Source organism: Manis javanica, chromosome 4 (genome assembly GCF_040802235.1).
Source record: "Manis javanica isolate MJ-LG chromosome 4, MJ_LKY, whole genome shotgun sequence".
Lineage (NCBI taxonomy): Eukaryota > Metazoa > Chordata > Mammalia > Pholidota > Manidae > Manis > Manis javanica.
In genome coordinates this window covers 78,016,545-78,031,492 of record NC_133159.1, presented here as the reverse complement: position 1 = coordinate 78,031,492, position 14,948 = coordinate 78,016,545, and the positions used below count along the sequence as shown (strand labels likewise).

Below are 14,948 nucleotides of genomic sequence, written 5' to 3'. Positions count from 1 at the left end.
AAAAAACCCTAAAGACTCCACTCCAGTACTACTGGAACTGATACTGGAATACAGCAAAGTTGAAGAATACAAAATTAATACACAGAAATCTGAGACTTTCCTATACACTAACAATGAACTAATAGAAAGAGAAACCAGGAAAACAATTCCATTCACAATTGTATAAAAAAAAAGTACCTAGGAATAAACCTAACCAAGGAAGTGAAAGACCTATACCCCAAAAACTACAAGACATTCTGAAGAGAAATTAAAGAGGACACTAACAAATGGAAACTCATCTCATGCTCTTGGCTAGGAAGAATTAATATTGTCAAAATGGCCATCCTGCCCAAAGCAAACTACAGATTTAATGCAATCCCTGTCAAATTATCAACAGTATTCTTCAATGAACTGGAACAAATAGTTCTAAAATTCATAAGGAAACACCAAAGACCCCGAATAGCCAAAGCAATCCTGATAAGAAAGAATAAAGTGGGAGGGATCTCACTCCCCAACTTTAAGCTCTACTGCAAAGCCACAGTAATCAAGACAATTTGGCACTGGCACAAGAACACAGCCACAGACCAGTGGAACAGAATGGAGTCTCCAGACATTAACCTAAACATATATGGTCAATTAATATATGATAAAGGAGCCATGGACATACAATGGGGAAATGACACCCTCTTCAACAGCTGGTGTTGGCAAAACTGGACAGCTACATGTAAGAGAATGAAACTGGATCATTGTCTAACCCCATACACAAAAGTAAATTCAAAATGGATCAAAGACCTGAATGCAAGCCACGAAACCATAAAACTCTTAGGAAAAAAATAGGCAAAAATCTCTTGGACATAAATATGAGTGACTTTTTCATGAACATATATTCCTGGGCAAGGGAAACAAAAGCAAAAATGAACAAGTGGGACTATATCAAGCTGAAAAGCTTCTGTACAGCAAAGGACACCATCAATAGAACAAAAAGGTATCCTACAGTATGGGAGAATATATTCATAAATGACAGATCCTATAAAGGGTTGACATCCAAAATATATAAAGAGTTCAGACACCTCAACAAACAAAAAGCAAATAATCCAATTAAAAAATGGACAGAGGAGCTGAACAGACAGTTCTCCAAAGAAGAAATTCAGATGGCCAACAGACACATGAAAAGATGCTCCACATCGCTAGTCATCAGAGAAATGCAAATTAAAACCACAACGAGATATCACCTCATATCAGTAAGGATTGCCAACATCCAAAAGACAAACAACAACAAATATTGGCGAGGTTGTGGAGAAAGGGGAACCCTCCTACACTGCTGGTGGGAATGTAAATTAGTTCAACCATTGTGGAAAGCAGTATGGAGGTTCCTCAAAAAGCTCAAAATAGAAATACCATTTGACCCAGGAATTCCAGTTCTAGGAATTTACACTAAGAATACAGCAGCCCAGTTTGAAAAAGACATATGCATCCCTATGTTTATCACAACACTATTTACAATAGCCAAGAAATGGAAGCAACCTAAGTGTCCATCAGTAGATGAATGAATCAAGAAGATGTGGTGCATATACACAATGGAATATTATTCAGCCATAAGAAGAAAACAAATCCTACCATTTGCAACAACATGGATGGAGCTAGAGGGTATTATGCTCAGTGAATAAGCCAGGTGGAGAAAGACAAGTACCAAATGATTTCACTCATCTGTGCAGTATAAAAACAAAGAAAAACTGAAGGAACAAAACAGTAGCAGAATCAGAACCCAAGAAAGGACTAACAGTTACCAAATGGAAAGGGACTGGGGAGGATGGGTGGGAAGGGAGGGAGAAGGGCGTGGAAAAGAAAGGGGGCCTTAGGATTAGCATGTATAATGTGGGGGGGGCATGGGAGGGCTATGCAACACAGAGAACACAAGTAGTGATTTTACAGCATCTTACTACGCTGACAGACAGTGACTAATGGGGTACGTGGGGGGGCCTTGGTGAAGGGGGGAGTCTAGTAAGCATGATGTTCCTCATGTAATTGTAGAGTAATGATAGCAAAATAAAAAATATAAAAAATATAAAATAAAAAAGTTGCCCTTTCTATTGTCTATTGAGCAATTGTTAAGTTGTTTTGCATGCTTACCTGTTTCTCCTAGCTGAACTCAAGTCTCAGCCTGCATTTCCAAAATACCCCTCTGTAATGCTTAACTATACAAAAATATAAGGTACAAGCCATTTTAACCCTATCATAAACCAAAAAGATGATGCCCCCTAAAATGAAGTGTTTAAAGGGGCATCAGAGGGGGGAGTGATAAGGAAAATATTCAACATAGTCGTCAAGGTCAGCAAACTTCAGTTGGCAAAGTCAGCAGAGAACTCCCAGCTCCCTCCTCCTCTCCTCCAGGCTCCTTTTATGCCCTGCGCATGCCAAAATGCCACCCTTGCTTGTGCTCAGGGCTCAGACCTTGGGAGAGTACTCCCTTCTGGGCCCGCCGGTGTGAAAAGCCTCAACACTCCAAGACCTCCAAGTGCCACTTGGTTCTTCCATCAGTGATCCAGTCCAGGTTTTCCAGTATTTCCCACAACAATATATATGTATATGCATTACTGTTTCTAGAATCCTTTAAATCTCTATTAGAACAGGCTTAGGGAGAAAATAATGTTAGAAAATTTCCAACCTTCAAATATTTAAAGTAAAATGTTGAAAATGGATGCAATAAACTTTATAATTTTATATAGTTTATAATCTTTAAAATATAGTTAGCATAACATAATAGCATAGAGAAGACAAGTAGTGACTCCATAGCATCTTACTATGCTGATAGACAGTGACTGTAATAGGGTAAATGGTGGGGACTTGATAATGGGGGGAATCTAGTAACCATAATGTTGCTCATGTGATTATATATTAATGATATAAAAAAATACAGTCAGCTTATGTACTTGCTGATACACACAGTTTTGGATAATCAAGCCAAGGATCTTTAAAACACTGTTTTATAGCTTTTAATTTTTTAATTAAAGATCAAATATCTCTTTACCTTAAGAGATGAACTAATAATAATGGTGGTTGTCCATTTCAACTTTTCTTTTCCACCACTTTCAGCCATCTGTCTGTCTTTGGATCAACCCAGTTTCTAATGGTGCCACAATCTGAAGAAAAATGAGCAAAAAGGATACATAGAAATATTTGATGGATTAATAAAGATAGAATGGAACTAGAGTAATGGAAATACTCTGAAAAATATCTGAAAGTCAAAATTAGACACTGAAAAAGTACCTATCTTGTTATAAATTAAACTTAATTAATACCAGGCTACCCTATTGTTAAAAGGAGACAACAGGCACAAAATGGACTCACTTGCATTAAACCCCGTATCAGCAAACTAAGACTTAGTATCTAACCTAACTGCAGTATCATCCTCCCAGGAATTAACAGTCAACATGGAGTTACCTGGAAATATCTGGTCAGCATGAGTGAGGTAATCCATCCAAAAGACCCCTTCTCTGCCCCTTAGGAAGGGGACACTTCCTGAAACAATGTATTCTTTCCTCAAAATTTCCTATTTCACCCCTTTTCATCTGTGAATATCTTTCCTTTTCTACAGCTTAGCAGAGCTTCCTTCTATTGCTAGATGGGACGTTGACGACTCAGGAATCAATGAGTAAAGCCTATTGGATCTTTAAATTTACTTTTTCTGAATTTTCGTTACTTAACAGATTTGGTGGCAGTGGCAGGGCTGGAAGAGTCTTTCTAATCTATGGGGACAACAAACATAGGCATGGGACCCACGAACCCTAAGAGGTCTTGCTGTTTCTGAGGGCAGTTTTGAGCTCTGCTCCCTTTGTGTGAGTTCCCTATCTAACTGGTTTTCCAAAGTCTAATTGTTCTCCATTTGATTGGAATTCCTATGTTTTCTCACCACAGTGCACAGATACCATTTAAGGAACTGCTGGTAGTTACCAGGCTGAGTCTGAAATTGGACTCGGTCTAACTTAAAAACTGGACTGGGTCCAGGATCAGACTGCATCCAATTTAAGCTGGACTGGGTCCAGCATGAGACCTCAGGTGAATAAAATTTTGTTTTAAGTAAAGGCTTGCTGCTGATAGGAATCACAAAAGCCAAAAAAAAAAACACCCCACAAATATTGCTGTGCATAGGCCAAGCATTTGAAGGCTACTAAAATGCTCTCCACCTCAAGAAGACTCCCATGACAGGGTAATTTGGTCACAGAACAAGTTAGATTGTCACTAGTCACACACTAACCTCAAGAACTTGTCCATGCAACTAAGTATGTTGTAAAACACCACTCAAACCTCAACCCAAGAGCACATCTATTTTAGGTATTAATCTGGCTGCAAGAAACCCAAAGGTTTAGCTAATAGGATTATTAAATTCTAAACAGTCAACTGTGCCACCTTCTGGCACACCTGCTTATTTTATATTTAAAAACCATGGTCCAGAATCTATAAATATCTACAAAAATGCTAAAATCTTACTAAAAACAACCTAAAATTACAATGGCCATTATGGGGAAGGTACCAATTAGACAAGATCATTCATTTAAGGGGTGTACTTGCAAGTGCCCTCCTTTACTCAAGTGCACATCTTAAAAAACATGTTGGGGTGCTTTTTAAAATTATAAGTAAATTTACCTATAGAACAATTTGGAAAAAGCTAAAACTCTATGAAATATAGTCTTTCCATCCATGATTATGGCTTCTCTCTCCATAGATTTAGGACTTAGACTGTAAAGTTTTCATTTAACATTGTGTCATATGCATTTTCCTTACATGTTTTTTAAAGTATGTAAAGGCTGCATAACTTCCTGTTGAATGGATATGCCACACTTCATCTGACCAACATATAGGGATGGAAAAATAATTTTCCAATTATCTTTCTGAGTTCTTGGCTGAGACCCCCTATAAAAAAGACCAATGTTTTAACAAGAGAAAAATACAATTTTATCAACATGCATACCTCATATATACATGGGATATACTCAGAAAAACAGTAACTCTGAGATGGCCCAAGGCACCACCTTCAGCTAAAGACCAAAGAAAGAGGTAGGGAAGGCCACTTATGGGAGGGTAGCAGGAAAAGCACAGTAAACAAGGGGAAGGTTTGTTATGCAGGTTTAAGTTGGTGCTATCTCCATTTTTAAGAGTTTCTTGTGATTTAGAATCATATTTCTCTTCTTGGTACAGAGAGGGAGACACTTAAAAATGGAGATTTCCTTCACAGATGTAAATGTTCCTTACACAGGGTAACTTCTAGATTTTTTTCAGAGCTTCTACATCTGCAGTTTCTTAAAACTATTAGCTCAAAATAATCCTTATGCCAAAAAGGCATACTCTCGGGTGGCACATTCTGCTACCCGTCAGTTACAATTGGGAATTTACATTGAATGTTTGATCTGGTCCCAAATTTCTCCAATTATAAATGACTTTGCAATAACATAGAATTGTCTTTCAAAGTCATAAATATTCTTCTCTAATTAAAATCCTTCAGTGATTCACCATGGCCGGCAGAAGAAAATCTAAACTCAAGGTGTGCAAATTCTTTCCTTTTCAGACTCATGTCTTGCCATTTCCTAAAATATTACATATGATCTAGCTATTCTGAAAACATATAGTCCTAAACAAGATATTTTTTTTTTACCTTGTCCCTTTACATATTCAAACTAAAATCTCCCTCCCTTCCTTGTCAATTCCTACTTGTTTTTAATAAGCAGTTTGTGTTACTTCCTCCAAAAAGCTTTCCCAGTTCTCCACAGGCAATTAGAACTTTCTCTGTCAGTAGAACTAAAGCACCCCAAACATCTCTATTATATCACTTAGTAATATAGTTATGTTTATTTACATAGCTGCATTCTCAGTGAAGAGACTTCTTCTCATCAAGGCTCCTCAAATAGAGGGGCAATGTTTTATTCATCTTTGTATTCTAATGTCTCACACAGTGCCTGGCACTTTTACCAAACACAAACAGTAAGTCCAGAAGTCAAAGGCAAAATAAAGGTCATAGCAAGATGGGAATAAGTAAGGGGAGTCCTGGTTCATTTCCATGAACACTGGAAAGTTTTTGCCATGTGCCTTTCTGTGGATAAAGTGAAGGTTCCTGTGGCCAGGATTCTCACCTGGCCATGGTTGGCTAGCTCTCTATGTATGTGTGGGCAATATGCTGTTATTAAAGAGCTCCACCCAGTGCTCTGGGTGACACAGTGGCACGGCTGCAAAACTGCAGGGGAGCAGAGCAGTGGCTGGAGCGGTGGCAGCACCAAGGACAGAGACTGAGACAGCCGAGGAGATAGAAAGGCCCAGAGGCAGAGACCAGTTTGTTACATGCAGACTTGCTCTGAGTGGATGGGATTCTAGTGATTGATCTGCTACCATGGGAATAAAGTTGGGTATAACCTTTTCACCCCAAGAACGTTCCACTGTCATTTCTTTGGTCTCATTGAATCCACAGTGAACTTGTCTTGGCTAAAACCCATTGGCAAGACACTTCCTCTACATGTTAGAGATCTGTGGTGTAGAGATGGATCAAGCTAGCTTAAAAGGCACAATCTCTTACAATGTCATGGTCTCTCTTCCCAGCAAAAAAGGAAGTGTTTCCTGAGTTTATCTGATAAAAAGCTGGTATTCTGAGATATTCTTAGGAAGAAATTGAAACCACATGAATTCCTCTTCTGGCTTACGCCTACCCTCTCACTATATCAGACATGGAGATGGCAGAGGTATCAACAAGAGCTCAACACATCTATAATTCACTCTAGTTCTCCCTGTCAGGTTGAACAAAAGGCTGGGGGGTAAAAGAATATAGGGGATTTTATGGGCAAATATAGGTGACAGGTATATAGATGGACTAATCACTTTCAATATAAGTAAGGAAGCTGAAGTATTCTACCATGATCCAACTGATGAATTGTTAGGTGATGGGTGGTGACAAACAAATATGGATATGTTAAGTATTGAAAAATGCTTTCAAACTATGTTATGAACCCAGATCTCTGGTTAGTGTACAAATAAGTGTGCAAAGCAACCTGTGGTTGCAGAAAAATTCTTAAACAGTAGTAATGGATAATCTTAGGTTCTACAGAAGCTGTCTCTCAAAGAGAGCTTCTACCAAAATCTCATGATGATAGAGAGTCCTGTGAGACAGACTCAAGATAGGACGATCCTGAGCTCACTTCCTCCCAAGGACACACCAAAACCACAACTACATATGGAATAACTCTCTCTGAGAAGGACCTAAAGACTAGCTAAACTGCTCTTCCACAACTAAAGATATTTCTAAAAAGCCACATCGAGATGAGTAGGAGTAGCAGAGACACAGTCTAGTTAGAACCCACACCCTTGACACAGCAACCACCAGTAGGAGGGACATCACGAACTCAGAGGTCCTCTCTGAGGAGTGAGGGGTTCAAGCCCCCCATCATGCACCCTGCCCCGGGGACGTGCACAAAGAAGACAAGCCTGCATGACACCTGACTTTGAAAATCAGCAGGGCTTAACTATAGAGAGCTGGAGGGCTATAGGCAAGAAAGACTCTGCTCTTAAAGGGCTAACTCACAAACTCTCTTGCCCCAACACCCACTACAGAGGCAGGAGTTTGAAAAGTGCCAGGGCCATAGAGAAAGGAGATTTACTAATTTTCAGGCCTGTGTTAGCAGACCATGTATGGGAGGGCAGGGATCTGTAAAAACTTTCTCTAGGAATGGAAGTGTTGGCATGTGCCATTTTCTTACTCTCTTACCTAGCTGGCCCAGCACTGGCAGCAAACATTTCTGATACTCTCCATCTACTCTGACAGCACCACTTGCCCTGCCTCAGCATCTCCCTATGGACCTGTCCCAGTAGGTGCCCTGGTTCCTGCTACACCCAGCCTCAGCCAGTACTGGCATACCCTGAAAAGCAACTCCCACAGATGGAGGGGGCAGTCCACTCCCCCAGTACACACACAACTGCAGCTGTGCCACACAGCCAGACACACTGTAAGCCAGCCCCACCAACAGTGTACCTGCAATAGCAATGGCCCAGCTGCAAAAGGAAAACACATGCAGCCCACACATAGGACACCCCTGGAGTGCCTCCTTCTGGTGACTGGCAGGGATTGCACTTCTGGGCCCCACAAGACACTTCCTACATAAGGCCACTACTTCAAGCCTGGAAGACATAGCTGATAAAAAATATAAAAAAGAACCAATCAAAGCTAAAAAATACAATAATTGAAATGTAAAGTACACTAGATGGGATCAACAGCACATTAGATGATGCAGAATGGATCAGTGATCTGGAAGACAGGTTAGCAGAAACCACCCAAGCTGAACAGCGAAGAGAAAACAGAATTTTAAAAAATGAAGATAGTTTAAGGGACCTTTGGGACAACATCAAGCATACTGACATTGACATGCTAAGGGTCTCAGAAAAAAAGAGAAAGAGAGGTGCAGAAAACTTATTTGAAGAAATAAGAGTTGAAAACTTCCCTAGCCTGGAGAAAGAAATAGACATTCAGGCCCAAGAAGCACAGACTCCCGAATAAGATGAGCCCAAAGAGGTATACATCAAGACACATAATTGAAATGTTGAAAATTAAAAATGGAGAATCTTAAAAACAAGAGAAAAGCAACTGGTTACATACAAGGGAGCCCCCCCCATAAGGCTATCAACTGATTTTTCAGAAGAAATTTTGCAGGCTGGAAGGGAATGACACAATGTATTCAAAACACTGAAAGAGTAAAAACCTACAATCAAGAATAGTCTACCCAACAAGGTTACCATTCAAAATTGAAAGACAGATTAAAAGCTTCCCAGGTAAACAAAGTTTAAGGAGTTTATCATCACTAAACTGGCCTTAAAAGAAATGTTAAAAGTACTTCTTAATGCAAAGAAGAAAAGTTCATAACTAGAAGAAAATCATGAAAGAAAAAAATTTCACTGGTAAAAGCAAATATATAATAAAGGTAGATCAACCACTTATGAAGCTAATATAAAGATTAAAAGACAAAAGTAGTAAAATCCATTACATCTACAATAATTAAGGGATTATTATTACACAAAACAAAAAGATGCAAAATATAATGTCAAAAACATAAAACGTGATGGGGCCAGAGTAAAAATGTAGTGCTTTTAGAGTGTGTTTGAATTTAAATTGCCATCAACTTAAAATTGAGTACCATATACATAGGACATTATATATGAACCTCATGTTAATCAAAAAATCAAAAATCTGTAATAGATATACAAAAAATAGAAAGGAATTCAAACATAACACTAAAGAAAGTCATCAAATCACAAGGGGAGACAGCAAGTGACAAAGGGAAAGAGAAGAAATACAACACAACTAGAAAATGACAGAAAGTCTTTATCAATAATTGCTTTAAATATTAATGGACTAAATGCTCCAATCAAAAGACACGGGGTTGCTGAATGTATAAAAAACAAGCCCTAGCTATATGCTGTCTACAAGAGACTTACTTCAGACCTAAAGACACACAAATACTAAAAGTGAAGGGATGGAAAAATATTATTCCATGCCATGGAAACAAAAGAAAGCTGGGGTAGAAATACTTATATCAGATAAAACAGACTTTAAAGCAAAGACTGTAACAAGGGATTACATAAAGATAAAAAAAGATCAATCAGCAAGAGGATATGACAATTATAAAAGCTATGGACAGAACATAGGAGTACCTAAATATATAAAGCAAACGTTAGTGGACATAAAGGGAGAAATTGACAGTAATAAAAAATAGTGATGAGCATTACCATGTTCAAATTTGCAAATTCTGTTGTGTTAGGGAAGAAGTACAGGTGTTTGACACTGGAGCTGTTTAAAGTATGGGTTCTGAAATGTGCAGCAATTCTAGCTACTCCATTACCAGTTGCTTATTCTTGTGGCTATGGAAACAAAAATTAACACCAGGCAGAAGAAATCAAGCAAAAAACCCAAAACTCATCTTTTATTATTAAAAGTGAAAAATAACCTTTTTGAAACACCTTGATAGCTACTGAAAAAGGTCCCAGAAGTTACCACATCCCAATTATTTCCCAAGAGGAAAAAAATGCTTAACTTTTAGATAAAATAACCTGCTCTGAACATAATCATTTTGGAATGGTTATGCATTGTTAGGGTAATCTGTGATGGGTCTTCAGTGCCCATGCATGCTTTTGCTTGATATGCCAAGAATATAGGCTCTGACTACTCCTTAGTAAGAGTACCTATTTTTCATTTGCAGTGAGCAACACAGAGGAATGCAGAAGGCAGGGTTGTTGTTGCTCATTAATAAGTATTCTTCCACTCAGTGCTCCTCTCTGTTAATGCATCCAACTGTATATGCAGCCATTTAGGTCCACCTGTATTAGTCCCACATGTCCTCATTTCTATGGAATTTGGGGGCCAAGGAAAACAATAGATGCCTGAAGTTTTTGGCCACTGCTTTTGCCATGAGTTTTTACAAAGTCCTTTAAAAAGTCCAGGCACCTCATATCTTCTGTAAGCATCAGTAAAACAGTAACAGGCTACCTTATTAGCTTGATAGGATGGTAAAATTTCAGTCTTTTCACAGTTCTTGGCAGGCATTACCTACTAAAGTTTAAGATACGCATAAACTATAACTTAGCAATTCCACTTCTATGTTTATATTCAAAAGAATTCAGGCAACGTGTACTAAGAGCCTTGAACAAGAATGTTCAGAACTATTCATAACTGTATTTTAAACTTTATTCCTCATATTTTTGTTTAAATTTTCTTTTTAATCCAACCTCTTAAGGCTAGAATGATCTATGTAGTAATGGAATACAGTTGGCAATATCAGTATAGCTTACTGTTAGCAGAACATAGATACAAGTGAATACATATATACTTACAGATTGTATATACACAGATGGGTACACACATGTATTTCTATGCTCTGTCCATGAGTGGGGTCTAAAAGAAATGGTAACAGCAAGCATAGTTAGTAGCCAAACTGTGATTTCTAATGACCATTCTCCAATAAAAGGAACTTGAGCTTCTTGGAGAAATGGCTGATTCTAAGACTGGTACAAGAAATTATACATCAAAAACATGAGCCTGGAGCACTTCGTAGTGCCAGAAAGTAAGGAAGTGATTAAAAACAAAAAGAAAGGAAAAACCACACTGAGAAGAGTATGTCAAAAGAGTAGAGGAACCAAATGAAAAGAGATTCAAATGGCCAAAGCTGGAACAATCTGAACAGCAAACTAAATAAAATACTATTATATTATAATTCAAAGTATAAAATAGTCCATACTGATATAAACAATTGAATAGATTAACAAATGGGGGAAAAGAGATAGTCTCTTGACATTATCTCCAAGAGACACTGAGGAACCCTGATAAACACTAACTCAGTCAAGTGATCCAATAGTCATATTGACAGTATGTACCCTTGATATGATGTAGTCTTCTTCTTACTAATCAATAATCCCAGTCCAACCATGAGAAAAACACCAAATTCCAACAGCAGGGCATCCTACAAAATATCTGACCAGCACTCCTCAAAGCTGCCAATGTCCTCAAAAACAAAGAAGGTCTGAAAAACTGTCACAGCCAAGACAAAGCTAAGGAAACATTATAACTATATGGATGTGGTATACTGGCTGGGATCCTTGAAGAGAAAAAAGGACCTTAGATAAAAAGCCAAGGCAATCTGATCTATAATCTTCAGTTAATAATCATGCAGTAGTATTTGCTCATTAATTGTAATGGAAGATACTAATAATAGGGGAAAGTAGGTAGAGAATAGAAATACTCTGTATTATTGTTTGAATTATTTTGTAAACCTAAAACTGTTCTAAAAAAGTCTTTTTTTTAAATCCTCTCTTTCAAGCTTATTAAAAGTCTTGTCCTGCAAGAAGACACTATCCCTAATCTCCTCAAATTAAATGAGCCCTCCCCTTCTTCAGAATCTGCCTTACAATACTCTGTTGAGCACTTAGAATTTGCCCAACAAAATTAAACATATTACATTTCCCCTAAATCATAAGTTTATTAATAGCAACCAGATTTATATTCTCCATGTTATCTAATACTGAATTTATTGAAAACAAAAATTAGAAACCAACTAATCCAAGTGAAAGTCACTTTCAGTGATTCAGTAATATTTGCTAAGGCAGTTTCATTCTACTTTTGAATAACTAATAATTATAAAGTTCTTCCTGCTGGGTTGAACTTTTATAGTTTCTGCTCTATAATTTCCTCACTTAATGCATGAATCAGTGAGTAACAAGTTAACTAGCCCTATGAGAACAGAGACACCTTCTGTTTTACCTAATACTGTATCTCCAGCACCTGGCACATAACAGACACTCAAAAATTATGTTTTTGAGTGAGTAAATGGCTAGCTGGCTGGGAGAAGGGTTGCAACTTTTATTTCCCCTCAGACAATTTAACTTACAGTTAGCTAATGACAACCCACCTGACAATACAGTCACATTTATCATTTAAATCTTCATACCTTTATATGTAGGTTTTATAATAATTTAAATTAATTTAAATAAAGCTAAGGGAGGTTAAGTAATTTTGTGTAGTGAGAAAAGAAATGGTGTAGACAGACACCCAAGGCTGTACTGTTATCGGCTAGGAATGAATCAGAAAACCAGGGCTGAGGCAGCAAGGCTTCCCTCAGCGACTCAGGGGAAAAGCTCCTAGAGGAGCGAGCAAGCCGGGACTCAGCCCCTCCGGCGGTTAGGGACTCTGGGCACGTCACGTCACCTCTGGTTGGCCTACTTCCTCATGCAAAAATCAAAGGCTGTAACCCAAGGCCCTCTTAGGCCTTTCCCAATTCCATGGTCCTATTGTTATGGGGTTTGCCACGGTTTTGCTTTTCCTAAGTTTTCAAATTCAAATAAATATAACACTGCACAATAATAACCCCCAAATTGCTTTCCTGCTCCCTCTCCTCAGTTAGCAAGTGAGAGAGGTTGGCCAACAAGTTCACGGACCCTTCCATTCTTTACTTAGGATTTTTTTTTTCTGGGGGGTCGGGGGCAGAGGAGGGAAGAGGTCACGAACAACCCTAAAGTAAAAAACATCAAGTGTCAGGGTGGATGACAGGGCTTCTGAAAAGGAGGCCGTTTACACTACATGAGAAAACTGCAGAAGCCCCTTTCCATACGACTCTCCGAGGAAGAAAAGGTGGGGAGGATCCCCTAGCACCCCCGCTAAAGTACTGAGGTAAGATTTTATCCTGGAAAGTCTGGGGAAAAACAGCGGCAGAAGACCCACGAAAGAGAAATGTGAAGAGCCAGGTCCTCGGGAGCCTCACCCGCAAAGCGGTAAACACACTACCAGATCAGAAGGCCTGCCAGCTGAGCCCAAACGTCCAGAACCTTCCGCGAGCAGCGAGAAACGCAGCTGGGGGCGCAGAGGCCACGCGGAGTCTGGCGGCTCAACCCCAGCCCTCGCCGCCCGCGGAGCCTCCGCGCAGCCGCAGACCACCGCTGTGGACAGTGTTTCCCGCTCTTCAGCGGCAAAGTTTGCACGAACTAAGTGGTTAAGAAAAAGCGAGGGTTTTCATGTTAGACGTAGTTACCTGGAATAGATTTTTCACGGTTTTCTAAAATATAGGCTTAGTTCTCCAACTACTATGATTAACAAGATAAAATGAAAGTGGTCTCCCCTGTATCTATATTATGAAAAAGACTAAGATTCACATTTTCATTAATAGTTATGAATACAACATTTAGAAGCCTGTGTGTTTGTGCCTTGGGACGCCATTGTTTTCAGACCTAACTGAAGCTCAGCAATGTATTAGGCACTGGTGCTCACAACTATAAAAAATTAAAAAGAAAGAAAAAGAAAACCCACTATTTGCTTAGAACCTAAAGGTTAGAATACAAAACTATAAATGTGTCTTACTTTATAAAAAATGCAATACTGAAAAAAAAATACTCCAGGAAAAATCCTTTTGGGCACACTAGTAATATGGTTTAATTATTCCCAGAGGTAATCATTTTGTATATTTGGAGTTTTGTATAACTGAAACGATTAAAATTAGGTGCACTCTTGCTGCCCCTGTTAGGCAATTTGTTAACGGCAGGTCAGGACTGATCAGAAAGTCAAAACCTGGGTCCAGCCACACCTTGTGGGTTTGGGAACTCAAGGAATTGACTCAGCAGTTGGTGCGAGCAGAAGGGTTTGGTATTTCCAGAGGACCCTCTTGGAAGGGCCTCACGTCTCAGATAAAGCAGTATCTCCAAGATACTCCTGTACTTGGGTGTGTTTATAGGTTGATAGAACAGTGCCTAAAACGTAAGAACTCTGTACGTTTACCTGCTACCCTTACTATGATTCAAATGTTCCCTTAATGTTACCTGGCAATCGCCCAGTCCATTCATAGGTAACTGTTTCATACCTTTCCCTCTCCTCATATCTCCAGCACCTCTTCCTCATCCTCACTTTCAGCTGAAGGTCTTGCTTACTATTTAAATGAGACAAATAAAAGCATCCAAAAGTGAACTTTCATTGATCTCCACAACCACATCTACCCATCTACCATCCTCTGTATCCACAAGATTTTGCTTTTCCTCCAATTATAGTAGATGAACTACGTATGCTTTTTATAAGGCCAACCCTCCAGGTGGACACTAGATTCTCTCTCTTTTTGTCTATTCAAGAACATAGTACCAACAATTCTCTCCTGTCTCCATTACACTATCAATTTCCTCCACTGGACCATTCTCAACAGCAAATAAAGATGCTGTTATTTTGTCCATCTGAAAATGTAGTGATCTCACTTCCCACTCAGCTAACCATCCCATTTCTCTGCTCTCCTTTACAGCAAGCAAAACTCAAAAGGATTGTCTATAATTTATTTCTAAAACCTCTTCTCTCATCCTTTCTTAAACACCCCAATCAGGCTTTTTCATTTTCACCATTGCCACAGAAATTGCTTTTGCCAAGGTCATTGCTAAATCCAGCAGACAATTTTCAATACTAATTTTACTTGGTCAATCAG

General features: G+C 38.8%; 1 protein-coding gene across 7 annotated transcripts in view; it reads right to left on the bottom strand.

The window, feature by feature from the left end:
* The window catches only part of C4H1orf146 (chromosome 4 C1orf146 homolog), a 33,312-nt gene extending 19,915 nt beyond the window's left edge, over positions 1-13,397 (bottom strand). The window contains exons 1-4 of one of the 7 annotated variants that reach the window (XM_073234281.1): positions 13,257-13,381; positions 10,837-10,897; positions 9,736-9,867; positions 3,008-3,119 (exon numbers count right to left, since the gene is read on the bottom strand). In XM_073234281.1, coding sequence (XP_073090382.1) covers positions 3,008-3,076 — 69 coding nt within the window. In that variant the 5' untranslated portion in view covers positions 3,077-3,119; positions 9,736-9,867; positions 10,837-10,897; positions 13,257-13,381. Of the gene's footprint in view, positions 1-3,007; positions 3,120-4,761; positions 4,891-9,735; positions 9,868-10,836; positions 10,898-13,256 lie in introns of all 7 variants that reach the window. The other 6 variants (XM_073234283.1, XM_073234280.1, XM_073234278.1 and 3 more) reach the window with 6 other exon arrangements.
* Positions 13,398-14,948: the final 1,551 nt, after the last annotated feature.